The sequence below is a fragment of the Diadema antillarum genome, unplaced genomic scaffold, assembly GCF_040938485.1.
Source record: "Diadema antillarum isolate AM-2024a unplaced genomic scaffold, OU_Dant_1.0 scf00000006, whole genome shotgun sequence".
Classification (NCBI taxonomy): domain Eukaryota; kingdom Metazoa; phylum Echinodermata; class Echinoidea; order Diadematoida; family Diadematidae; genus Diadema; species Diadema antillarum.
This window is the reverse complement of record NW_027270895.1, coordinates 665757-693619: the sequence shown is the minus strand read 5'-3', so window position 1 is coordinate 693619 and position 27863 is coordinate 665757. Positions and strand designations below refer to the sequence as shown.

At 40.6% G+C, this 27863-nt stretch overlaps 1 protein-coding gene across 1 annotated transcript in view; it reads right to left on the bottom strand.

Annotated features, from left to right (window-relative positions):
* Window positions 1-713: 713 nt before the first annotated feature.
* The window catches only part of LOC139714568 (von Willebrand factor A domain-containing protein 8-like), a 65455-nt gene continuing 38305 nt past the window's right edge, over window positions 714-27863 (bottom strand). Inside the window, exons 27-45 of the mRNA XM_071626287.1 lie at window positions 27608-27716; window positions 26891-27029; window positions 24658-24845; window positions 23750-23934; window positions 22630-22755; window positions 21154-21236; window positions 20281-20453; window positions 19462-19663; window positions 18729-18807; window positions 17971-18166; window positions 16882-16990; window positions 16403-16512; window positions 9667-9713; window positions 8955-9063; window positions 4786-4911; window positions 4121-4279; window positions 2946-3044; window positions 1835-2073; window positions 714-816 (exon numbers count right to left, since the gene is read on the bottom strand). Coding sequence (XP_071482388.1) covers window positions 714-816; window positions 1835-2073; window positions 2946-3044; window positions 4121-4279; window positions 4786-4911; window positions 8955-9063; window positions 9667-9713; window positions 16403-16512; window positions 16882-16990; window positions 17971-18166; window positions 18729-18807; window positions 19462-19663; window positions 20281-20453; window positions 21154-21236; window positions 22630-22755; window positions 23750-23934; window positions 24658-24845; window positions 26891-27029; window positions 27608-27716 — 2581 coding nt within the window. The remainder of the gene's footprint in view (window positions 817-1834; window positions 2074-2945; window positions 3045-4120; window positions 4280-4785; window positions 4912-8954; window positions 9064-9666; window positions 9714-16402; window positions 16513-16881; window positions 16991-17970; window positions 18167-18728; window positions 18808-19461; window positions 19664-20280; window positions 20454-21153; window positions 21237-22629; window positions 22756-23749; window positions 23935-24657; window positions 24846-26890; window positions 27030-27607; window positions 27717-27863) is intronic.

Below are 27863 nucleotides of genomic sequence, written 5' to 3'. Positions count from 1 at the left end.
CTCTCCATTGGGAAGTTAAACTCTATTGTCTAATTTATTGGGGTAAGGTGATGATGGATCAGAAAACCTTTCTTGGTATATTCCACATAGTTTGAGAGCATTATATCACACAAATCAGGATTTATTAATGCAAGACAATTTCTTGGCATGATTTTTTTGCAAACTGCAGCCAGTGGCCTTTTTCACGGCATGAAATTTTCAGGAATTGGCACTAGTATTCAGTACACATGGTGTATGCACAAACTTTTGCATGCATTTTAAATGTGCGAATCTTGGCTTTTGCAAAATTTGTGGAATTAAAATGCATGCAAACATTTCTCATTTTACAGTAGACATTTTTGCAAGTGGCTTACATAGCAATTTAGAACCAGAGAAAGAAAAAGAGGAAAAATATAAATCTACTGGTCTCTTCTCATTTTCAAGAAGGAAAGATTAAATGACTACCATCCTTGGCGGGGACATACTTTGCATTTCATGCTATGGTCGCAGCAACATGTTGGCATGTTGCTAATTTTGGAGAGTATCAGTCAACTCGCATCATTCATGTAAAATATAACCCACAGCCACACGCATGGCGCATACACCTCATTTAAGATATATATGTGCCAAGTCAGTAATCACACACGATGCCATCTGCAGAGAGTCGGAGGGATTTAAAAATTGAGAAATTTCTCTCCGAGATGAAACGACGAGTGGGAGGGAGGGAGCGGCGGCTACTTGAGGAGAGTCGAAGTGAAGATCTGCTGCAGGATCTGAGGGATGTTCTTGGTGTCCATACAGACAAAGGCATGGCCGGCAGGGAGGTTTCTGACAAGCCTGTGGGCAGGAGACAGTTTTAAGAAACACAGATAGAGAGAAATATGTACACACGCTTAATCCAGGTTGCCATCAATAGGTGGAAAATACTCGAGATAACTTACTCTGCTATCACCAAGAAGTATATCATCGCTGGCGTGACACACTTTTGCATCTCAAATTTTGGTGAAAATCACTCTTTGGGTTAATTGTCAGATAATCTGTTAAGTGGTGTCCCATCAAAATCCTAGGTGTTTAACCCCCCAAATGAAGCTACGGAGGCATGTCAAAGGAAAGGCAATCCCATTTGTTATAGTTGGGCTCCCGATGAAAGATTTCAAATTTCAAATTTCTTCCCGTCAGAAAGTACAGACATGGAGTATTTTTCCGAAGCCTTTCAGTGTTAATGTGTAGGCTCTCAACTGACTCTTTGGTAGCATTCTGGCATACTGCCCTCTACTGGCAGGAAACCGACACCTCATCACATACTGTAAAAGCTGTTATCTTTGCACACAGCTATTTTCCTTGAATGAGGAGGTCACAGACGTATTTGTGAGATGTTGTTTTCATGATTTGACACCAAGGCTATCGTAAGTGCACTAATACCTGTCCATTCATTCCCCAGGCCTGTGATCAAGCACCACTGGCAATATTTTCCTGCATAGTTAAATTCACTGTCCAACATTAATTCCTGAAATGTGTGAAAAGTAAACCTTCACAATAATAACAAGCTTTTAAATTAATGTATGTACCCATGAATTGCAACCATGTACAAGCTGTACATAGTAGATACTATTATATGGCAAACAACAGATACACCAGGACTGCCATGCTCTGTAGATTTATGAACATAAGTCCATATTGAAAAAAACAAAACAAAACAAAACAAAACCAGCTTTTGAACGCAAAAATCACATTTTGGTTGCAAAATGTTTGAAATCATCATATCCCAGGAAGCAGGAAGTAACATCGATGACACCCAATGCTCTCTTCGTTTTTTTACGATGATGAGGAAAAAGGAAGAGAATCGCAAACTCACCTGCCGGCCTGGTCTCCAATGGAGCCGATGAAGATGGCGTAGGCGTTGACGTCGTCGTCCTGCTGCATGACGCGGGAGAGGAGCTTGGGCGAGATGCCGTAGCGATCCAAGTTGGCGTCGCTCAGGACGATGACAAAGTGCTCGTCCGCCTCCTCCTTGACGATATCGACAATGGCCTGCTTGGCGGCCTCCACCGTGTTGTCGCCGCTCAGGCAGAACTGGGCGTGAGCGTGCAGGTGCTGGAGGAAACAGAAGAGTGACGGGTGGCAGCACAAGTCATAAATTTGAAAAGTTAGGGCTAAGGAAATGACACTCGAAAAACCAAAAATTTTCATGTGCATGAAACTTTTGCAAATTTTGCTACGAGCCACCATTCGCAAAAGGTTTTGCCATACGATACAATAGGGAGCTTTAGATTTTGACGCGCGGACGTTTGAGACGACGAGCACGCAGGACGCAACGTATAAAAAATAAAATCGCGCCCCCATATGATCGGTGCATGAAGTAGTTCTCTACGTTGCAAACTGTGCGGACGTAAAAATGGCCCACTACGCGTAGTGAAAAGCTCAGGCGACGCAAGCTAAAAATAGATTGACTTGACGCGCGCTTCTGCGCATGCTCAGAACATGTTTTTCCCCTCTGAACGTCCGCGCGTCTAAAATCTAAAGCTCCCTATTGAATGCCAGTGGCAAATTCATTGAAGTTTCATGCCGTGAATGTTTCTGGTTTTCCAGCACTTTATTCATCCACCGTGGTGTTGCCACTCTGGCAGAACTGGGCGTGAGCATGCAGGTAATGGAGAAAGCAGAAAAGTGGCAACTGGCATCGCAAGTTATAAAACTAAGGGCATATTCATTGATACTCTCTGTGTTATCTCACAATTTATCGTCTATATTATTCATTTGATACAAAAAAAGAAGGAAGTGTACGTTGTGCTTTGTTAATGAATGAAAATTATATTTTGAATCAAAATTGTAAGAATTTTCATGAAAAACAACATGTATAATGATCCTTTTTCATCTTATTAAGGTGGCATCCACACCAAAGATGTCACAAAGTTTATGACTATGATGATTGGATATAATTGACACTGTCACATGATTCAACCTACCTTGAGAATTTTTAGTCTCTCGTTGTTGTTCTTCGGTAGCTTGTCGGACTTGACAAAGACTTCGTCGCATGTCTCGCCTGAGTGACCCACGATATCATACTATCACCATGACAACGGAAGAAGGGGAAAAACAAATGGGGGAGAGGGATTTATTCACAGAGAACACAAGTGACTTTACTGACAAATGAGAGTTGAGATGTACTATAATTTGGCAAGTCCATATCTCCTCGTATCAGGGTAATTACCAACCGAGAGCAATTACCCTCGGCTAAATACTGGTTAATGAAAAGGTTAGAGTAAAAATTAGGGTGTAGGGTTAGGGTTAGGGTTAGGGTTGGGTTTAGGGTTAGAGTTTGGGTTAGGGTTAGGATTAGGTTCAAGATTAGGATTAAGGTTAGGGTAACGGGAAGGGTCTGGGGTAATTGCCCAGGGGTAATTGCCCTAGACCCCATTTAATCATGGCACACTGAACATTGAACCACTTTCTACACAGACATTCTTGGTGTTAAACACAGTATCAAAACACGAGCGCGTACATACTGTTGCTTTGTTCATTCAAGAAAGCACTTCCCCAGCTCTGCTTTAATTTGCTGAAGTCATGCACTCCTCAAACACTCTCAGAAACAACAACACGCTCTGAATACAGCAAAACATGAATTTTTACTTCCCTCAAGAGGCTGCATAGTGACTGTGTCTTAAACCATAGGAATCTTGGGAATCTTCACATAGGCCAAATTATCCTGTCACATTATCAAGTGAGGGTTTGTTTGTTTGTTTGTCTGTTTGTTGTGTTTCATTTCCATCTGGAAGATGGCTGGATGGCCCATATTCAGCTGCAAAAGCTAGTCTTTCATGGGGTCCAGTTGGATGTTAGGCGGGACCACTTCACTGAGTTTAACACCCTGCTCTTTGCGATGACTAAATGAAGCGTGATCTTTCACATGCACGAGTTGTAACTCTCTCACACACGGGGCCTCCATTTTATGTCCTATCCAAAGGACAGAGTGTTTTGCCTCTTACTAGAGGGGACGGTATGATTACACACGACATTGCTCAGTGGGGACCTGGGAATCGAACCTTGCACCACCACGTGATGTGCAAAAAGATGTCTATTCTCGCCAGTTTCACGGGGAAAGAGAGGAGAGCGAAAGTGAGAGGAAGAGCGAGCGACTCACCAGAAACTTGTCCTCGTATCCCTCAAAGGACTCCATCACCATGCAGACGGCCTGTAGCGTGCGGTCTAGCCGGCCGTCGTGACCGTTGAAGCGGTACATGCTGCCGCTGACGTCCACCACCAGGCGTAGCTTCTTTGGGTGCTCCTGGGGACTCCCCATCTGTGGGTCAAAGGTCGCAATCACAATTCATCCTCCTATCTCTACATCCAGTTAATCAAAAACAAGTCCTCCGTATTAAGCATCTTTCTTTCTTCTTTCTTCGCAATCCCACAGAAAGAGGTATGTCAAGATACACCGTTTTGTTATATTTTGAACCCTGAAGCGCAAACAGAATGTGGAAGTACTTGGAGATACACTGTTTTGGCATACTCTGACTTGTAATTCTGTGACAAAATTGCAAAGATACATCCTGACCATCTTGAAAACTACAGATTTCTTGAATTTGGAATCTTTTTCACTGGAAAGACTACACTCTTAGTGGTTGGTATCAATTTCTCCTAAAAAAATTACAAATTTTCAAATGCACCCTTCTGTTGTATCATGGTTGATGTACAGGTCTTGTTTCCTTTGTATTTGCATTCATCTTTCGTCCTCCATCCATTCATACTTCTATCTCTCTTTCCATACATCCTTCATTCATCCATCTCTCCATCCGGGTCACTGACCTCCGGCTCCTGCTCTCCCCGTCTCTTGTAGATAGCCTTCTCTCCAGTCAGTCCCTCGATTAGTTTGACTTCGTCCAGGTCGCCCGATGATTGGTGTTTGATCCACTGTCTCTCCTTACTCTTGGCCTGGTTCGAAAACAATCACAGACATGATCAAGTAGTTGTAGGACATTATATGCACTCTAGTGATCAAGACTTATGTCATTTTGCCGTAGCAATGGCAATAGCATGGTTATGTTGAGACGACAAAACAACGTATGTTTTGATTAAATGCAAATTATTCTAAAAATAAAGGGTCTAGTGAAATCAATTTGCATTCACTGTATTACTGATACTGTTGGTCCTTTTAGGGTAAGATATGAAGTGTTTAACGAAAACAGAAAAAGAGCCGTAGTTTGCGAAACTTAGAACTCGATTTACTGGAAATGATGTTGGATGTAGACACAGTCAAACCTGTCTATAGCGGCCACCCAAGGGAAACGGAAAAAAGTGGCCGTTATAGACAGGTGGCCGCTATAGACAGGTTACCCAACTTTGCGTACATTACCTACAAATGTACATGTATCATCGTTGTATATACAGTCAAACTCGGATACCTCGACATCGGATAAGCCGAATATCACTTACCTCGGGGGCAAAATGAAAGTCCCGATTGTTCCTATGGAGTTTCCGTGTATTAAAATTCGCGTAGCTCGAAAAAGATAACTCGAAGTTCGGTTACCTCGAAGGGAAATCTAATGTCCCGATCTTAATTAACTTATTGTTTTTCCCAGCATGTTGCTCGAATCGAAATTGTAAACATCACTCAGCATCTCCGATTAAGCGCGCGTGGACAGCGAAGACGTGTCACATGTTTTCACACTCGATTGTAAATATTCTGAGACCAGAACAATCGCGCGCCCAAGAAGAAATACCCGATACACAGCTGACAAGGAAAATCCCCAACACCACACGTACATGGTATGCACATAGCACCCATGCCAATGGAGTGCTTTACGATAGAGCACTACGCGCTGCCCCATCATTTGCTTTTCTTTAACCACTGTGTTTTGATTTTTGATCGAGACAGTCATACCGTGCGCGTAGATTTCTCAACCGTCGGGGCGCACCTGCTTACGTTGACAGTTATATCTTTGCCATTGATCAAGCTCCACTGTCAAAACATCAATCTACCTCGTAGTGCCTTTTTTAAACTATTTTTTTTTTGCCTTTCACGAAGTTTACTTCCCCGAGAACGCAAGCACTGAAACTTTTTTTTTCCAGCAATGCGATTATGAAAATCTGGAAGTATAGGCCGATCACAATGAAGAATAGAATACACAGGGCTCCGCACTAAGTTTTATCGGGCCACCAATATCATTGATTTTTATTTTCTGGTGGTCGAAAGTAAAATCTGGTGACAAAAAAAAAATCAGGAAAAACATTAGAAAAACTAAATCGGTCCTACTAAACATAGACAAATTAATATTAAGCATTATTGAAGTGATACAGATGTCCATGTCTAAAACAAATGAATAGAAAATTCAATCATCTTACTCAGTGTTTAAAGATTTGACAAGTTAATAGGCGTAGATATTATTATAAAAGTTGATGCCAATATATTGAGGAGGTCAAAACTTACGTTTGAAATGAGAAAATGGGAGCATTTGCTGACATTTGTTAGCATCCGACATTTGTTTTAGCATTGTAAAAAACCGAAAGTTACCGTTATTCATTTCTAAATGTAAAAGCAAACAACCGACATTCATTTTAGAATCTTACGGAGCTGAATACTATCGTAATCCGTTTCCAAACGTGAAAGCAAACATCCGCTATTTGTTTTAGCATCTAACTGAGCGGATTAATACCATTAATCATTTCCAAAATTTAAAGCAACAATCTGTTATTTATTTTTGCATCGTACGGAGCAGAATATTACCGTTATTCATTTCAAACATCCGACATTTATTTCATTATCGAACGGAGCCGAATGTTACTGCTGTCCACTTCCGAAAGTGAAATGAATCATCTGACAATTATTTTATCATCGCACGGAGCCGAATGTTACTGTTTTTCATTTTTGAACGTAAAGGCAGACATCAGACATTTTGGACTATGAAACGTATAGCTGAATGTTACTGATATTTATTTTGAAATGTACCGTAGCAAATATCCAATATATATTTTTTTTTATCATCGTATGGGGCAGAATGTTACTGCTGTTCACTTCCAAACATGCCAAACGTAAAAGCAATCATTCGACATGTATTTTAGCATCTTCCGGAGCTGAATGCTATTGACATTTACTTTCGGACGTATCCGGCATTTATTTTATCAGCGTACGGAGTTGAATGTTATTGTTATTCACTTCAGAACATCAAAGCAAACATTCGACATTTATTTTAGCATCTTTCGGAGCTAAATGTTATTGCAATTTACTTTCGAACATAGAAGCAAACATCCAGCATTTATTTCATCATTGTCAGGAGTTGAATATTATTGTTACTCTTTTCCGAACGTCAAAGCAAACATCAAACATTGACTTTACCATTAAACGCAGCTGAATGTTACTGTTATTCATTTCGAAATTTAAAAGCAAACATCAGACAGTTATTTTAGCATCATATGGACATGATGGAGCAGAATATTACTGCTATTTTCTTCCGAACATAAAAACGATCATCTGACATCTATTTTAGCATCTTCCGGAGCCGAATGCTATTGCTATTTACTTTCAAAAGTATAAGGAAACATCCGACATTTATTTAACCATCGTACGGAGTTGAATGTTATTTTTCATTTCCGAACGTCATAGCAAAAATTTGACATTTATTTCAGCGTCTTCCGGAGCCGAATGTTATCCTTATTCATTTCCGAACGCAAAATCAAATATCTAACATTAGTTCTAGCACCATACGGAGCTGAGTCTTATCGTTATTCATTTCCAAAAGTATGAGCAAACATCCGACATTTATTTTAGTATCATACCGAGTCGAATATTACCGTCATTCATTTCCACAATTAAACGCAAAACTCTGACATTTATTTTAGCATCTTACGTAACCGATTGTTACCGCTGTTCATTTTGAAAAGTGAAGGCAAACATCCGACTTTTTTTTTTTTTTTGGTGGCGCGATCGGGCCACCAAAATCTTTATTTCTGAAATTTTGATTTCATTTCCTATTTTCACTCAATTCATTCATATAAAAGTTGATTCAATTCAAATTGACAAGCATGCAAACAATCACTAGGCACTATAACAGACACCATGTTGAGCATCGATAAACGTTGAACATCGATAAACATCGGACAAGTCGAAGAAAATTCGACGTACGCGTACCTCGAAATTCGCGTACGTCGAACCATTTTCTTCAGTCCCGACGAATTCGAGGTATCCGAGTTTGACTGTATCTATAAATACCTGGTACGTACATGTGCCTATGTGTGTACGTATACACATGTGGGTTTCATGCATTGAACAATGCCGGTGTTCTTGAAATAATTATTGTTGCACAGTAGCATGTGTACAGTCGTGAAGGAAGCTTGATATTAAATGCGCAATAAATGCAGCGATGGCGTTCACTGAACGTTGCCAATAAATGACTGGCACGGCTACTAAAAGCAGAAAAACGCATTGAATTATCAGCTCTTTGGCCGCTATAGAGAGGTTAAAAGCTACCGCGGGAAACAAAATTTGTGGCCGCTGGCCGCTATACACAGGGTCTTTAACAGGGCTTTTCTCTCGGGGGGATTTTTCAGGGGCTGCTATAGACAGGTGACTGCTATAGACAGGTGGCTGCTAAGGCAGGTTTGACTGTAAATATGAAAATATGAAATATTGCAAGCATCATCTGACTAGAAAAGTATGAATAAATATCAATATTCATGGCTTATGTGAATTGAAACTCACAGCCCAAGGCTGAATTGCTCACAATTCAAAAATACAAAATATAGTTACAGGCGTAAATATACACACAAAGAATTATATCAAAACAGAACACTGAAATAAGGATCAGCATTGTTGAAATACCTGACGCTTTTCATAAACAGCAGAAAATTTCCTCTCAAGGGTCTACTGAGCCAGCTTTGTACTTGTAACTCATAAAGTGCACATACAATTTACAATGTAGGTAACTCTAAACAGAACAAAGCGGAAGGAAAATAGAGGACAGACTGGAGTGGAGACTAACCTGCAGACTGTCAAGAATGACTCGGAGTGATGTGACCTGTCGCTTGACCCCGTCCGAGAATCTCTCGTAGGTTTCGGCGTCGTACTCGGTCATTTCGATCTCTTTTAGTCTGGTGGGGTGGGACGGAGTGTGAAAGTGTGTGTATGTGAGGGAGAGAAACTGATATTCAGTTTATACACATTATATCTACTAATGAGAATCAAGAACCAGTAAACCATATCTCAAAATCAGGATTTAAGGAGTAAAAAAAAGAAAAGAATGTTCAATATGTGATTGCTCCCGAACGCTGGACTTGATGATGACACATCCAATGTGTATAAATATTCTCGATCAGTCAGCTATGTTCCTGTTTGCCCATAGATAACGACCAGCTTTACTGAACTTGCTGGATAGGTATGGACACATATACACACACACAAAATCTTGCTTTCATGCTGGCATTTGGCCACGTCACGTACAGCTCTAAGAAGATGCTTCATCTGGCAGGCAAATACATATCATTACAATATACTCAAGGTTACTTTTGTGAAAGTTATGTGCCGATGACCAAAACTTTTAAGACAACTGACAGGTTGTTTTTTTTTAAAGTAAATTCTGGATAAGAACTACAATTTGAGGTCCTCACCACCACTGATGTGTAAAGAGAATGTTTTCACGATGAAAAGATGCTTAGCGTAAATATGTTGTCAGAAAGAGGGAGATATCGGCTTACCTCTGCTTGTATGCTCTCTGGGCCATCTCTCTGGCGGCTTGTCTTACCTACGAAGAAAGAGACACGAAGAAGAGAGAAATGAATAACAAGGCAAGTGCCAAATTGTGTCTCGCCCATTCCTGTACAAGAAATTAATATTTTTCTAACTCCCAGAAGTTCATTGACCCGCCTATGACCTTTGACCTTGTAATGACCTTCACCTCCCCAAGGGACATCTACCATCCAAGTTTGGTCACAAACGAACAAAGGAATCAAAAGTTATGAGCCATAATCAAAACGTGCCATAAAAACTTAACATTGGGCCCTAAAATTTTGTTTTATTTATTTATTTATTTATTTGTTTTGTTTCAGTAGGGTAGCTCTGTCAGTGGCTAAACACTGTTATTCTCAGAGGCCCTACACATATAATAACGTACATCACGAAATACATTGTAGACACATTTACCAAGAAAAATAACATATTGTACAATTACGGTACACTTACAACATGGCCAAATAATTGAGCATTGCGGAGGATGGTAGAAAAAAAATAAATAACATCATTTTTATCATTACAGTTCACTGGAAAGTGATATGCCAAGACATATCTAAGAAAAATCAAAATGTCTAGGTTACAGCACCCATGTATATATTGCATAATCCATAATTCTTCATATCACTTCAGATTACATAGGCCTAATTGTAATCTTTTTCAGAAACAATCAACACACAAATTCATTCATTTTATTATCATATGATAACAGGGCCTTTAAAAACAGGCTAGCTAAATAAACACAAATTTCCTGCTCACAGAACCTTTCTTTCATTCATTATATGTAATTACTGAAATACTATAGCATATGAGAGAGAGAGAAAAAAAAATCCTGTTTCAATCAGTATCATATCTGATGGTGTAGAATTCGTAATATCCAACCATATGTAACATTGTTTGAGGAAATAAAAAAGCATATTGAAACGCTGTCAAACAAATGAAAAAAAAAATCATTTCATACACATTATTCTGAACAAAAAAAAAAATACATTACTGGATATCATTTTGTACACAATCCATGCATAATGAAACGTACATCATGATATGAAATACAACACTAGAGATCACAGGATTCATATGAAGAAAAGAATAAAAAAATACTCTCAATATTACATCTGCAGTCGGAATTACTATCATTCCATATATCACTCTCAATAACACCGTTTTAACACAAAAAATACTATACAAAACATACTATTTGTCTCTTACACTTGAATAACACAGTATTCCTGTTACTCTTGTCTTTTAGAGAAAAAAATGTTTCACTACAAAACATTTGGCACACATACTAATATCATATGAAAAAATGAAATGAAAAGGAGAAAGTCAATTAAAAAAAAAATGATAACTTAGTAACCCAGTTATTTCGCTCATTCTCAAGTACGTCTCACCATCTCCTCCAGTACAGATTTGTAAAAGCTTGTTTTGAGGATGCCTGTTTAATATGATTTGGGAGTTGGTTCCAGATTATTGTTGCTTCATGGGAGAATCTGCGTCTTCCCATCTGTGTACGAGTTTTTGGCAAGATTAGACCCAAATTTACAGCACTTCTAGTTCTGTGACTATGCAATGATTGAGACTGGACAAACATGTTTGACAGATAGCACGGTGATTCAGTACTTAGAGCATGGTATACCATTTTGCATTTGTGAAACTTCCACCTTTCTTCAATGTGTACCCATCTCAATTCATCTAATACTGCCTGAGTCGGCGTTCGAACATCAGCTCCTGTAATAACTCTAGCCATCTTTTTGTGCTGTTTGATTATTACATCCTTTGTATTGTGTGTACAATTTGACCAGGCATTGCAGCAGTATTCAAAGAGGGGCATAATGAGTGAATTTGCAAGAAGTTTCAAACTACTTCGTGGTAGGTATTTTTTGACGCGGCACAGTTGAGCAATTCTCGCGCCAATCTTTTTGCTGGTATTTTGAATGTGTTCCTTCCATGTGAGCGATGGGTCTAACCAGACTCCAAGATATTTGAAAGTGTCAGCCTGTGAAAGCTGATGTTCATTTACACTGATGCAAATACCGTGAGACACTTTTGACAAATTATGTGGCGAACCAAATATCATGTACTGGGTTTTTTGTAAGTTCAGGGCCAGCTTATTTGCAGTCACCCAGTCATGTATTGATCGCAGTGCTGAGTTCAGAGTCTCTTCTATTTCTTGTGGATTTGAGCTGCTATAGAAGAGAACAGCATCATCGGCATACAGCATAATTTGACATTTTGTTGTAACCTTGGGCAAGTCATTTATCATAATAGAGAAAAGGAGGGGTCCCAGTATGGAGCCCTGGGGAACACCTGAGTCGAGTTCACCCCAGCTGGATTCTACTTTACCAATCACTGTTTTCTGTCTCCTATTCTCTAAGTAGTTAGTAAACCAGGCCAATTCAATACCTTGCACTCCATACGTATGTAATTTTTCTAAGAGAAGGCTGTGGTTGACGGAATCAAAGGCCTTGCGAAAATCCAAAAACACTACTCCCGTTAACTTCCCTTGATCCATCTGTTTCAACAAATAATCAGAAAAATACGTGAGTACTGTATGAGTGCTGTGGCCCCTACGGAAACCAGACTGTTGCGGTGCAAGTAAGTCATGCTCTATCAGGTAAGATTGCAGTTGATCGTGTACTGCACGCTCCAGAATTTTCATAACAATTGGTATAACAGAAATCGGCCTGTAGTTATTTTTGTCTGTTCTATGCCCGCTTTTGTAGATAGGGGAGACTTTAGCTTCTTTCCACTCACGAGGTACTTTACCAGCTCTTACTGTCAGATTAAATAAGTGAGTAAGCTGTGTGTATATGGCCGGGGCAGCACTTTTCAACAGCTGTGCTCCTATCATATCCAGACCAGTTGCTTTGTTTGTCTGTAGTTTCTGTAGCGCGTTTAACACAAAATGTTCCGTAATTTCAACAAATTTGAAATCAACATAGGGTACGCGGCTATATGTGACATGGGTACGTAAGGACTTTTCATTACAACAAACATTTGTACCAATTGACACAAAATGACTGTTTAATTCATTTACAATATTCCCAATGTCATGATCAAGAGTATCATTTATCTGCAACCCTGTGATCTTTTCAGCAACTGACTTTCTACTTGGAGTTAGCTCTCTTAAAACATTCCACAGTTGTCTGTGATTTCTTCTGTTTTGTGCAACACTCATTCGATAATAATCACGTTTCAGTGTGTTACGTAGATTATTCAGATGATTCCGTACTTTGCGGTATTGTCTCCAAATTACACATGAGTTTTGCGTTTGGTCTTGGTTTTCTGCTTTCTTCTTCAGCCTATCCCTCAAATAAGATAAAGATACATATTCCTCAGTGACCCACTTTGTTTGATTACCTTTGACTCTATGAGTTACGAGAGGGGCATGTTTGTCACATTCATCCAAAAACAAATGTTTCCAGATTGACCACGCTTGATCAGGATCACTTGGGACTAGACAGTTACCCCAATCCTTTGCATTCAAGTCTGTTACAAAAGAATTCGGGTCAAACCTTTTCATTGATCGGTATGTAATTAATTTGGGCGGTAACTTGGGTCTATACAATTTCCGTACAACATATATCAGGTTGTGGTCACTGACACCAAGGGTCACAACTCTGTTCTGACAAATATTGTTTGGGAAGTTTGTCATTACAATATCAATCAAAGTTCTGCTGGTCTCAGTAACACGGGTTGGATCTTTTATCATTTGCTTCAAATTATTTTCCCTGCACAATTTATCAACAGACCTTGACTCATTCTTACAATACATATTGTAATTGAAATCGCCAAGTACGATGACTTCACAGTTCAGTTCTGTTACTCTGGATACACATTCATCAATATGATTTTGATAATCAACATGAGCTCTTGGAGGACGATAAAACGTTCCTATTAGAATGGGCGTAGCATTGGTGCATTTGACTTCTATCCACAAAGCCTCTAACTCACATGATTCTAAATCACATCTACGCACATATGTGACACTGTCGGCAATGTACACTCCCACCCCACCTCCTCTTCGGTTTCTGTCAATTCTTTCTATCTTGTACCCATCTATATTCAACTCAGAATCCAGAATTGTATTATCCAGATGGGTTTCAGACATTGTAAATATATCAAGAACATGATTCTTAAGCAAATCTTTCAGATAATCTAATTTTGCTGGTAAACTGCAGATGTTCAGATGTGACACTTTTAATCCTTTCCCATCGATGTGTAATAGCTCACCTGGCTGATTTATATACTCATGAGTCAAATTTATGGGTGATGAAGATAACTGTCCGGTTTTCTTTTTGCCTCGTCTTGTCTTTTTTGTTTTTGCAATTCCAAGGGTAGATATTGTTTCCCAAATAGTCAACGGCAGCCTCCGGGACAGTGACACATATTGAGGGGGGCTCAGACTATGAAGAAACGTTGCGTCATAACGAATAATCCTCGAGTTAGGCAGCTGTGATACGTAGGGTGGTGTACCATCCTTTTGGATGACATTTTTCGGTCTCATAGGTGTTTTTTCTCCTTCCGGTCCAGGGTTGGGATCCACATCTCCTGCTTTAAGTAAAAGCTGGAACGTAGACACAGAGTTTGCATAGTATGGGGTCCTTGTAGATGCATATTTCAATCCATCTGTAGATTTCCCATAGCTTCTGTACATGCAGGTACTTCTTGCACACAGCATGCATGGCTCCCTGTAAGCTTGGGTTGATCCAAAGAATAGTAGCAGTGTCAGGGCAATTGTGCAGGCATTAGGGAATTCCATTGCTGAGGCTTGCAACTATTGTCCCGGACAATACATTGAAGAGCACTGTACTTGGTAGCTGAATAGACTTTGTGGTTTCTCAAAAGACCCAAAGGTTGCTCAGTCAAGTAGGTCTCTTAGAAATGGCACCCCAGTCAAGTGTGTAGAGCCATATCATGGGAAAAATATATGGTCAACTTAGTCATATATTTGACCATTTAACAGCTTCAGGACGGTCTTGATGGTTCCTGACGCGATACACAACAACTTGGTCATGAACATATACCACAAAAATCCACTGGACAGTACTTAGAAGCAAAAAGAGATGGAGCAGTATGAGGAGCTGCCTAGGCGCTCACTCACTCACTCACTCATGTGACCCCTGTCTGTGACCTTTGACTTTGTGGTAACCTTCAACTTCCCAAGGGACATCTACCATCTAAGTTTGGTCACAAACAGACAGATACATCAAAAGTTACGAGCCATAAACGAAACGCGCCCTAAAAACTTAACATTGGGCCCTAAAGTTCATTGACCTCTGCCTGTAACCTTTGACCTTGAGGTGCCCTTCATGTTTGCTAAAATGTGTAACTTTGCATAACCACTCTTCCCCCCAAGTTTGATTGAAATTGAAATCCTCAGTAGAGAGTTATTCAAGTTTTTGTAGCGTTACGGACAGACGACGAACGGACGGACGACGGACGGACAGACACCGCAGGCGATCCCTTAGTCTCCCCACACCTCCAGTGGGCTCGACAAAAAGTGTAACTAGAGAAACATTCGGAGAGAGCAGATCTCCGCCAAGCCAGCAACACATTTCCATCCATACACGCATGCACTTTCCCTACATAGAAGCCTTGTTTTGTTTACATCATCAGCTTCCAGCTGCGCGGCTTTGGCTTTGGAAGGCAACACAAGTCAATAGTACTTTTATCACAAAACAATTCTGGACCTACTTTGTGCAATCTAGCAAGAGTGCTCTCACAACACACTGCTATCACTACACAGACCATGTTCACCACATTTTTAGCACTGTGAAATGTTTGTTTACTCATATCAAATTCTGATTGACTCTTGGAGACATTTGCTAATCATAAAAGTTGATATCACATCAAATCTCACAACTTGAAAGGGAACTCTTATTTATATCTCAGGTTTGAGTATTCTATTCCATCCATCAGAATCATAAATTTCATTATCTATAATCATCAGCAAAATCACCATCACTATCGTTGCTGTCTTTAATATCACTGATGCAGTAAGTGCATCTAAACAGCCTTCAACATCCTCCTCCTCTTCCTCTTCATCATCATTGTTGTCATGATCATTATCATTATCAATATCATCATTATCAGCAATATTATCATCACCTTCATTGTCACCATCATTGCAGCTATCAATGCTTTCTCCTCCTCCTCATCATCTTCATTGTCATCAACATCATCATTATCATCAGCATCATTGTTATCATCATTATTATCATCATCATCATCATCATCATCACCATCATTATCATCATCGTCATCAGAATCGTTATCATCATCACCATCACCATCACCATCACCATCACCATCACCACCACCATCACCATCACCATCACCATCACCATCACCATCACCATCTCCATCATCATCATCATCACCATCATCATCATCACCATCATCATCATCATCACCATCATCATCATCACCATCATCATCACCATCATCATCATCATCACCACCATCACCATCACCATCATCAATGTCATCATCATAAATGTCATCATAAATGCCATCATCATCTCCACTGTCACTTTCCTCGTAGCTACTGATGTTCTCTTCTTCCTCCTCCTCCTCCTCATCATCATCATAACCATCATCATCATCATCATCACCATCATCATCATCATCTTCAGTGTAATCCACATTGCCATCACCTATCACCATCAACAATAAAATCATCTCAATCATGTGACCACTAACCTCTTCCGGGACAGCATCCTTCATGGCCTCCGACACCTGGTGGACGTCGTGTCCAGCGTCCAGTCTGAATGGTCCTCCGATCCCTCCAAGTCCTGCAGTGTCTCTACCACCTACAGGACCAGACAAAATACAAATAATGCCATTGAGTGGGACTAAGGCTAACCTCTACTGGTCAGAGTGATGTGACAATTTCTAAAATTCCCCGGACAAAACTGCCCTTGATGCACACACACACACACACACACATGGATGCACATCTGCACAGATATGCACAAGGATATAGCACAGAATTTTCTGCACAGAAATGTCTGGGACATGGCACAGAATTATCTGCACATGTTCTTTCATTCAGTTGTACAGAAATGAGGCTTGATTAACACACACACTTGTCCCCCCCCCATCCTCCCCCCCCCTCCCTTAATCTCTCTCTACATCATAATGAGTAAGAAAGAAAAACAAGACAAAAAAAAAAAAAATACCTGTGCCTCCCGCCCAAGTGTTCCCGCCAACATGAGGGGCATTCATGGGGTCAATCTGTCCAAATTTGGGCGCCGAGACGTCTCCCACTTCATCTTTGTCATATGTGATCTGCGATGTGAGTGAGGAAAAAAGGGTCAAACGCTGCGTAAAAGGAAAAATTCCTTGACAAAATTTTCTCTCCACTGTGATTCCATACAGATAATCTATAGTTCCAACTACATTATACTTTCTGCAATCTGGACTCTCTTAACTTTACATTGCTCCCACAGAAGTGCCAAACATATTTATTAATTTCATATTCCAGGTAGATGGTACGTCAGAGTAATTTATCTGTATTGAAGAGTGTCCCCTTGAACAGATATCTGCTAAAATATAAAAAATTAAAAATACATCAAAAGATTATTTCATCAAAAGAACTTTGATATGGTGGTGAGTATGTAGCAAAATTTCAAGGCCCACAAGTAGCATGTCTAAAATTGGACACTGATTATTGACACACTCCTGGGCCCCATTTCATAAAAAAAGTTGACATGATCGCAACTCTTGTTGGAATGGCAATTGTCATAGTAACAACAAGAATCCAGCATCCTGATTGGCGGTCGCTATGGGAAGTTGCCATTCCAGCAAGAGTTGCTATCCTAACATCTTTCATGAAATGGGGTCCAGGACATTGGCTGGTCACACACAGATTCACTGTATTTATCATTTTATCATAAGTCATTGAAGGTTATACAACAAAACATGGAAGTTTCTTGAATTAAAGTAACTTTTTTTTGTGAAGATGACATTAAATTTGAAAATGCGTCAATAGGAACAACTAAAAAGCTACCATTCATTGCCCAAGTTAATTGAATCTTCATACAACTCCTCCCCCCCCCCCATATTTCATTTTTATATTTTTTACAATAAAAGACCCAAAATAACTTCTTCCTAACAACAATGTTCAGACTGTCCTAGCAAGCCTAAAGTTTTTATGCATATTTTAGTGTGAGGCAAAGTAAAAAACAAAGAAACAAACAAAAACAAAAAACAAGAAGTTATGAAAAACAAAAAAACAAATAAAAAAACAAACAACTAGTATTTCAAACCTGTAGCTTGCCATCCTCAGCGGAACCAATCATCTCGTACCAGTCGCTGAGGGACTTGGACAGTTGAGGGCGCCCCGTCTCCCACATCCTGACATGGCCGCCGGAATCCACGGTGACCACGCCATCGCTGGGGGTCCGGGAGAGGAGCACCTTGGAGTCGGACACCCATGGGGTGTAGTTACGCTGCATGAGAGGACTGCGCGAATGCAACAAAAGATTTCACAGAAATGTATTCACTGAAACACACAAACTTTCACTGATACAAAGTGGAGTTGTATGTGGGACATCTAAAGTGAGTTTTCTTCTGAGCCAAATACTACACATGTCATATATTTTGCAGGGCTTTTATTCCTCAAAATTTTGTGAGTCGTGTGCTATTCACAAATTTAATAACATGAAAAATATATTAACTCTGATCCCAACATGACTATGACGTGCATGCACAAATTTCTCCACCCATCTATCTATCTATCTATCTATCTACGCTGTATCTATCTATCTATCAACCTATCTACATTACCTATCTGTCTTTCTATTTCAATCTATCTATCTATCTACTAATCTCTATTATCTGAAATATGATAAAAGTCTCACCTTGGGATAGGGATATACTTGAGAGTCTGTGAGGAGAGTATCTATCTATCTATCTATCTATCTATCTATCTATCTATCTATCTATCTATCTATCTATCTATCTATCTATCTATCTATCTAACTACCTATCTGACATGTCTATCTAAATACGATAAAAGTCTCACCTTGGGATTGGGATGTACTTGAGAGTCTGTGAGGAGAGGTCAGCAACTTCCAGGAACTCACCAGAGGAAGGGACTTTCCCTACACAAGGACGGACATGACACATACAGGATTTTATAAATGTCAATGCTCTTACTATTGGATATGACATCTCTTAACATCACTTAACAAACAGCATTTGAAATATTTGCTTTGTTTTGAGACTACATTTCATTTTGCTGACACAATCTTGCACTATTTTGTTTTGTGTGTCACACTAAAAAAACAAAAACAAAAACAGAAGATTTCAGCATGCACCATCACATGTTTACTTTTTTCCCCCAATATTTCATGTTCACTACTGGAATTTTGAATCTGCTGTGCAGTTCTCTGGAATGAGAAAAGAAGGAAAAACTCTTTTTTTTCTTTCTTTTTTACTTGAATGAAGTGAAAGAGCTCAAGTGACCATCTTGTTAAATAGACTTCATGTCTCAGGTGGGAAAACTAATTTTGACTTGCTATCAATGGTAATCTATTTGTACATGTTCTTGCCAATGCGAGGAAAAATACCCTACCATTGAAGGCACCTTTCCCATGATGAAAAAAAAAAAGGAGACAGAACAATCCTTTTTAACCTCAAAGTGTAGTCAAATGTACTCCAATGACAACCTAGATATCATAGACTATTTGTCTAAATGTTTCCTCCACGGTGGCCTTTGTAAACAGGGTTGGCCGTACGCCCTCCTTCTGACTCACCGTCGGGGAAGAGCTCCTTGGGTACCTGTCGGCTGTTGGTCACCCTCACCACTTGACCGGACTCCGGCAGGATGACCGGACGGCCGTCGACGGATGCTGCCCTTCCGCTCTTCTTGACGATGAAGGACAGGGGGTCGCGGGCACCGGATGGAGCTGGTTGGGGCGGCAGAGAGCGAGGAATGGTGTACAGATCGACTGACGACTGGGTTTGGAATGTTAGACAAGAGAATGGACATTAATTTTCTCAAGCAGACAGAGTGTAAAAATTCAGCTGCAGTAGCACTTTACATATTACATATTCAAATGTTGCTCATTTCTATTCAGAGTAATACATAAATCAGATATATAATGGGAACAAATACTTTCCTGAGGATGGCATATTTCTTGTACTGTAATTGAGCTACAAAGTACACGGAATTCAACAAATATTACAGTGACTAATCTGATGCATAGCTCCGTAATAACAAAACTAACAAGCATATTGTACATAGTCACAGATTTTCTATATGGAAAAGAGGAAAAGCAAAGCACAAACTATCTTTGTTTTCAATAAAGGTGGAATTAAAAAAACAAAAGGATAAAAAACCCCAAACAAAACGTGTGCTTGGATGAAAATGAGAAACCCGAAGCATAGATACATAGCAATAAAACAGATCATCATAATGGGCCCAACAAACGAGGTTGGAAAGACAGTAATGGGCTGAAGTGTACTACCTGATAAAGCCCTGAAAATTCAACCACACCAGCAGGGAACACAAGTTGATATATTTTGCATTGTAGTGAGTATGAGAAACAAAATCGACCCACAACTGAACACACCTGCAGATCGGGAAATCCCACGGCGACAGAGCCGTACGTCCGAGGGTCGGCCATGACTCGGTTCGGCGCCTCCATGTTTTCGCCGATCACGGCGCTGAGATTGGCTTTGTTCAAGCCTTCCTGAGATACAGTCTGTGGCAGGTTTGACTGTGAGGAGGTCTCATCGGGAGTTTCTGAATACAGAGAAAAATTAAAGTGAATCATTAACTTACCCCTCATAATGTAAATATCGATAATAGCAATGATGGTGAGGATGAAGATTATGATGATGATGGCAGTGATGGTGATAATGGTAATGATGACGATGGTGGTAATGATGGTAATGATGGTGATACTGATAATGACGATGATGGCCATGGTGATGGCGATGGCGATGGCGATGGTGGTGATGGTGACGGTGGAGGTGGTGATGGCGATGGTGATGGTGATGATGATAATGACGACAAGAGCAAAAGAGTATCCTACAGTTGTACATCATAGGAATATATGAATGACATCATTCAGACACTTCCCACAAACTTGTTACTTTCATGTTGCTACAATGAATGTGTAAGCATATTCTGCACATGAGAGCCACCACCCATCTACTGTTATGATTCCTTCTTTTTTCATTTTTCCCCCCAATAAAGTGAAATGAAGTGAGATTTTCCATGTCATGCCGTGATTTTCCATAGCTTCATGTAGTGATGCCCATATCACCTCGCACAATTTACATGTCAGATAGCAGCCGACACTATCACCTACAAAATTCCAGAACTTTCTTCTCTAATTTGGTGGGGGGAGGCAATTCTCCTGAAACTTCAACTATTTGACTCAGACTTTTCGTCGAAGCCATCTTGAATGTAGACTGGTGATTGACTCAATCATTCTTACCTATGTCTCCTGGATTTGCATCAAAGATGGCATTCATCTGACTGACAGGTGCATCGGGGGAGGGGCGTGTCAGAAGATACTTCCTAAAGAGAGAGAAAGGGTGCGGGGACAGGGGGTATCTGTGATCACATCATTAATATAAGGAATGCATATATCTTTCGAGTGAAAGTTACACGGAGCTTCATTTAAAGGTGCATGGTCCCAGTGTTTTAGTCAAATGCGTATGCGGCGTATCCGGGCAATTACCCCCAGAGGGCAATTACCCCCCGGCTAAATACTGGTTAGTGGTAAGGTTAGAGTAAGGATTAGGGTTAGGGTTAGGTTTAGGGTTAGGGTTGGGATTAGGTTCAGGATTAGGATTAGGATTAGGGCCAGGGGAAGGGTCCGGGGTAATTGCCCAGGGGGTAATTGCCCTAGACCCGTATGCGGGCGCACGGCGCAAGTTTCCTATAGAGACCTATGCTATCGACTCCTCTTTAGCGCTTACGCTGTGGCCCACTTCCCCGAGTCTGAAGAAGTCCGATCCACTGTAGTCAGTGGTCCAATCACAGTTCGGCTCATGATTTGGCTGAGGGGGATGACAGCTTTAGCAAACTTCTTTTGTGATGTCATAATAACAAGCACATACATGTGTATGCACACACCCTGGCATTGCTACAGACTGCGCGATGCACAGAGAAGACAACGAAGGCAACGTTACTTAGCAACGCCTACGCGCTTTACTCTTGATGACAGCTCAACTTCGGCAATCTTCGTATCAATGCTAGCGGTGATCGGCAGTGTCATCAACAGCGCCCTCTACACTACCGGGACTATGCACCTTTATGTGCCTTCTTCTGAAGGTTTTTTTCTTTGTCTACAATTCACTCATTTTTTTGGATGTGAAGTTGTATTTATATATCATATCACATGCAAATACTTCATTACATCAATAGTTTATTAATGAGTGGTAATCAAAACATTAAAAACTGTATTACAAGTTTATCTGTAAAAATTGTGTAGCTGGTGATATTACGTCAGAAACCGAACACCACCACAAAATGAATATTCACATAATATGTGGAGTGTGCGTGAAGGGCATTCCCAAACTAAAAATATCTCTGGAACCTCAGCAGATTTGAGCTGAAATTCTTGCTTCAATAAGAATACTTGTACTACTAAATTCTATTCTGTCTACAAAACATAGCTACCACAATATACCTTGTGGCAGCCTGCAGTATGTTTTCTGTGACTTCTTGCATTACTATATCTTTTTTTTTTCAAAATCATAATGAACAAATAAAAGACATTTCTTTTAATTCATTTGAATGGTTGAAAAACTGCCCTTCACAGCACATAAAGACACCTTTCTCTTCACATCAAAAGTTAAGGGTTATGGAAATAACATAATTCCCAGTATAATCTCTCACCCTCTTCCCCCCCCCCCCCCCCCCCCCCCCCCACTGAATGGTTGAGCTCCATGTTGTTTCTACTCACCTGTCTGAGTTGGACTCTACCACCAGCCAGGAATCGGGGGAAGTCAGGTGAAGGGACTTGACTTTTATGGGAAGGTCGATGGTGTAGGCCTCTCCATTCATAACATCCATCCACTCAACTTTGGTTCTGTTAGGGAGATGGGAAGCATGTGAAAGGCATTCTAAACATTTGGAGAACATCATAACTGTTTCTGGTATTCATCCATATGTACACTTGAAATGATATGGTCTTGCTCAATGTTTATATTGCACAGTTTTCGTGACCACTGCTGTAGACAAATAATAAAGGAATTTTTTGTTTATTTTTGTGTATTTGTTTATTTTTTATAGCGCAAACAAAAACTTTTGATGAAACAAGAAAAGCTGTTTTTCTATATTTCCCTGCTGGAGTTTTACAAATTGTACATTACACTTGCAAGGTTTTGCTAGTCCAAAAATGACATAACGTCGCTGGGGTGACAAGACCTCGTATCTACAAAATGTTACATGTTCAAGAGAGCCAAAAAAACATGGCGGCCAAAGCACTATAGCGAATGGGATAGCCTTTCCTTTGACATGCCGTGGTGGCTTCATTTTTGGAGTTTGGCCAGGACATCACCTAACCCATTATTTGACCATTAATCCAAAAAAGTCATTTTCACCAAAATTTCAGATACAAGGTCTTGTTACCCCAGCGACGATAAGCTTAAATAATCTGAAGGTTTGTTACTTTGAAAACTATGTTCATAAGGTTTGTAATTTCTGAGGTGTGTTAGTACGCACCTAAACACCTTCATGTTGGGACTAATGCACCTTCGGAATAACAAACCTTATTTCATTTTCAAATAAACAAACCTTTCGAATAACAAACTTTCGCAATATAACGACCTGTAACCAGAGCCGACAGATATCTACATGGCATGACCACACCAGGTCTGCCAACATTCCCACATCTAAGTCAGGGACATTTCACGCAGCAATCAGGGAGATATCTGTGTGTTACATTCATTTCAATGGACGAAAATAATTCCCAAATCAGGGAGATTTTGATATTCTCTTATTTGGACATGAACAGATTTTGACATTTTTCAGGGAGACTCCTGCGGAATCTGGGAGACTTGGCAGCTCTGCCACACACTCACTCTCCGTCCTCGTAGAACACCAGCCAGTTGTCGTGAGCGAACTCTCCGCACATCCTGTACTGGTGGGCCTGGTTGCTGCCGGTGACCGTCCGCCGGATGTTGGTTACCGTCTCTTCCAGCAGGCCCGTGGTGTACAGCCTCCACACCTGACCAGAGTTTGGGTCAATCAGCAGGGTGGTGTGACTCTAAAGGGAGGGTCAAAGTTCAAAGGTTACAATGGAAACAGACAAATCGGTGCTGCTAATGCAGCCCATAGTACTAATGTGACAAAAACAAACTAACAAAACAGAACATATGAGACTGTTTTGCACTGTGAAAAAGCATTACAGCATCCATCCAAATCATAGACTCTTCATTACGAGCTGAGTAATTCTATATAAGTGAGCACGCAAAACATCCTACATCCATAATTTTCTTGCATGTGATATTAATAGTAATGATACAATAGTAATGATTCAGGTTGTAAATCACATTAACACAATAAACGGGCAGGCATAAGTCATATCATTGATTGTGATATACATTGCTTTCTGATCAATGCTATTAAATACAACATATAAATTCATGTTTCTGAAATCATGAAGGCCATCATTACCAGTGGCAACTTAACTGCGCATTATGCAAATGGTATCATATATCAATGAGCAAATATTGCAAGGGCTGAGATGGTTATGGTGACTGAGCTGACCTTTGACCTTTGACTGTGTCATTCTAATAACAGATCCATCTCAAGACCACGTTTGGTGGAAATTGAAAGGAACTCCCATACAGGTCAGCTAGTACCTTATCCCGTTGAGGACAGACTGGTACTCCCATAGACACCTGCCAGAGTATACAAGGGACTCATCCTCAATGGGTTAAAGACACATTTGTGCATCCACCTGTCCATGACCTTTGACCAACCTTACCTTGGGGTCATTGAGGACCACTTGCCCCTCGAGCGGGCCACCGAGGGCGGCAAGCTGGGCCGGCCGGTAGCCAAGGAACGGGAAGACGTCATAGAGGTCCAGGAACTTGATGGTCTGGCCCAGTGGCTTCATGCTGTAGAGACTGATGGGGTTGCCGACACACACGTGGACCATTTCAGAAGAGGACTCTGGAAAAGGTCAAAGGTGAGGTGGTCATTTATCAAAGATATTGGCCAGATACTCTTTCAGAACACAGCTGGTATGACCAGACTTGGCAATCACCTTTGCTGAAATTATTCCAATCTCAGAGTTCTTTGGCATAATCTAAAAACACAGTGATATGATCTTTAATACTATGGTCTCTAACACAATGTGTACACCGCGGCAAGATCTCAAAACACTATGGTATAATCTCAGAACACTGGAGTATAATCTTGTTACACTGACAGGCACAATTTTCCTACACTTTGGCATAATCTTGAAACACTTTGGCACTAGAATAATCTCGGTACACCATGACATAATTCTGGTACACTGTGGCAGAATCCTGAAACATAATAATATGCCACTGTGGCATAATCTTGTTAAAATGTGGCATAATATTGGCAAACTGTGGCATAATCTTCAGAGTACACTGTGATATAATCTGGGAACACTGTGTCATAATCTTTTGACACTGTGTCATAATCTTGGTACACTGTGGCATGATCCTGTAGGCTCTAATGCTGGGGTATAATAGAGGATAACATTCTAGACCGTATACACCGGAGTAACTGGTGTCAAAACTTGTCCAACTAGAAATATCACTTAAGGTGATTAATACCCCCGCCCCGTGACGACAGTCTTACCCAAGGAATGATCTTTCCTTGATCTTCTGCCATTTAAATGCCGTTACCATGGCAACACAGCTTCCGACACGTCCGAAAAATATGTCTTGCACATCTTCCCACCAAGACTATTGTGTGTGCCACATTTCATAAGCTTTTGTCAAAAACTGAGGAAGTAGTTCAATCCACAAGATCTTTCCTTGATCTTCCACCATTAATATGCCGTTACCATGGCAACGCAGCTTCCGACATGTCCAAAAAATATGTCTTGCACATCTTCCCACCAAGACCAATGTGTGTGCCACATTTCATGAGCTTCAGTCGAATACAGAGGAAGTAGTTCAATCCGCAAGATCTTTCCTTGATCTTCTGCCATTTATATGCCGTTACCATGGCAACGCAGCTTCCGACACGTCCGAAAAATATGTCTTCCAAATCTTCCCACCAAGATCAAGGTGTGTGCCACATTTCATAAGCTTTGGTCAAAAAACTGAGGAAGTAGTTAAATCCGCAAGATCTTTCCTTGATCTTCTGCCATTAATATGCCGTTACCATGGCAACGTACTTTCGGGTACTGTCGAAAAATGCGTCTTGCACATCTACAACCAAAGGCACACATCTGTACCAAGTTTCATGGAAATTGGGCAAAAACTGAGGAAGTAGTTTGCAACACAAAATTTTCCATCATTTTGGCTCATAATATGTGAGCTGTTACCATGGCAACATACTTTTTGTCACTGTCAAGAAATGTGTCATGCTGACCTACATCCTAAGACAAACATTCAATATGGATTCCATGAGAATTGGAAGAACACTGATGAAGCAGTTTTGCCATGAAGCATTTTGCCCTATATTTTACCAATAACATGCCGTTACCATGGCAACGCACTTTTTGCCACTGCGGAAATATGTGTCTTGCACATTAACATATTCAGATGAACATCTGTACCTAATTTCATAAAAATTGATCAAAAACTGTGGGAGGAGTTCGCGACGCAAGATTTGTACCCATTTTTGCCCATAATATGCCGTTACCATGGCAACGTACTTTTGGGTACTGTCAAAAAATACGTCTTGCACATCTACAACCCAAGGCACACATCTGTGCCAAGTTTTATGGGAATCGGTTGAAAACTGAGGAAGTAGTTCGCGACGCAAGATTTGCAACGGACCGACGCCCGACCGCCCGACCGCCCGCCCGACCGCCCGACCGACCGCCCGACCGCCCGACCGCCCGACCGTCCGCTGATTCCTATATACCCCCTTCAAACTTCGTTTGGCGGGGGTATAAAAATGTGTATCCAAAATGACCCGCTTGCCCTAGATGTATAAATTACGAACTGCACAAACATAGACGAGGCTACCCTGAGCAAATATGACCCCATCAAGATCGCCGTGACCTTTACCTTTGGACACGACCACATCGGTCGGTATGTTCATCTCATTCATAGGCAGCTGCCACGAGGCCGCCTGCTCGTTGAAGCTAGCCGACCGAGAATCCATGCGCTCCAGCTTGTGCTCTCTGACCTGGATGTTGGCAGGGCCCTGAAACCAGCATTGAGAATGGTGTTGAGATAAAGAGAATTGAAGGATTGAGTTCCAGTTTCAATGTTAAAAGTTTACAAACCTCGTTAAACAATGGGAATGGGGTTAAGACATATGACAATTCTAGATTTTGCAAGAATATACAAACTTCCTCTTGACTAGAGGATGTGATACAGTACATTGGATTTGTTGAACTTACAAAAGATTTCAGAAGAAATTAATTTCTTCGAGAAACAGTCAATGACTTGATGAGACGTCTTTTTCTCTTGCTCATTGCTAAAATGAGAGATACTACTTGAAATTAATTTGCAATCAAGTAGCCATGGCAACTGGTTTGATGCTCATGAAGAATGGATTGCTGATATTCAAATGAGCATAGAACATTTTTGTTATGTGCCAGACATCCCGCTGATTTTTCCAAGCTCAGTATCTGCTGTCATTGTTTCACTGCTTTCAGTGGATATAGCCTTTCTCTTCAGTGTAAATTCTTATCAAAGTGAGTCTGTGAGGCCGTGTCTGTGCTTGAGTCATTGAGTAACATTGACTGAGATCTTCCAACTACAAGCAACAATTATTACCTTCACTCTGAGTTTCTTCTCTTCCACTGGACACACCATTTTCCTTTTGCTGGCCCCCCTGTTGCCAAACAACCACCTGCCTGACAGACTTGCTGCTGGTAAGGGAAATCTGAAGACAGAATGGTAGATAACAGAGATTGGATGGACTTTAAAAGAAACAAGAAGACACTGAAAGGGTAAAAAGGTCTTACGCACAACACAAGATTGACCCCTGATGCCAAATGATTGCAATGGCTCACTTGAGCCTTTGGCTCTT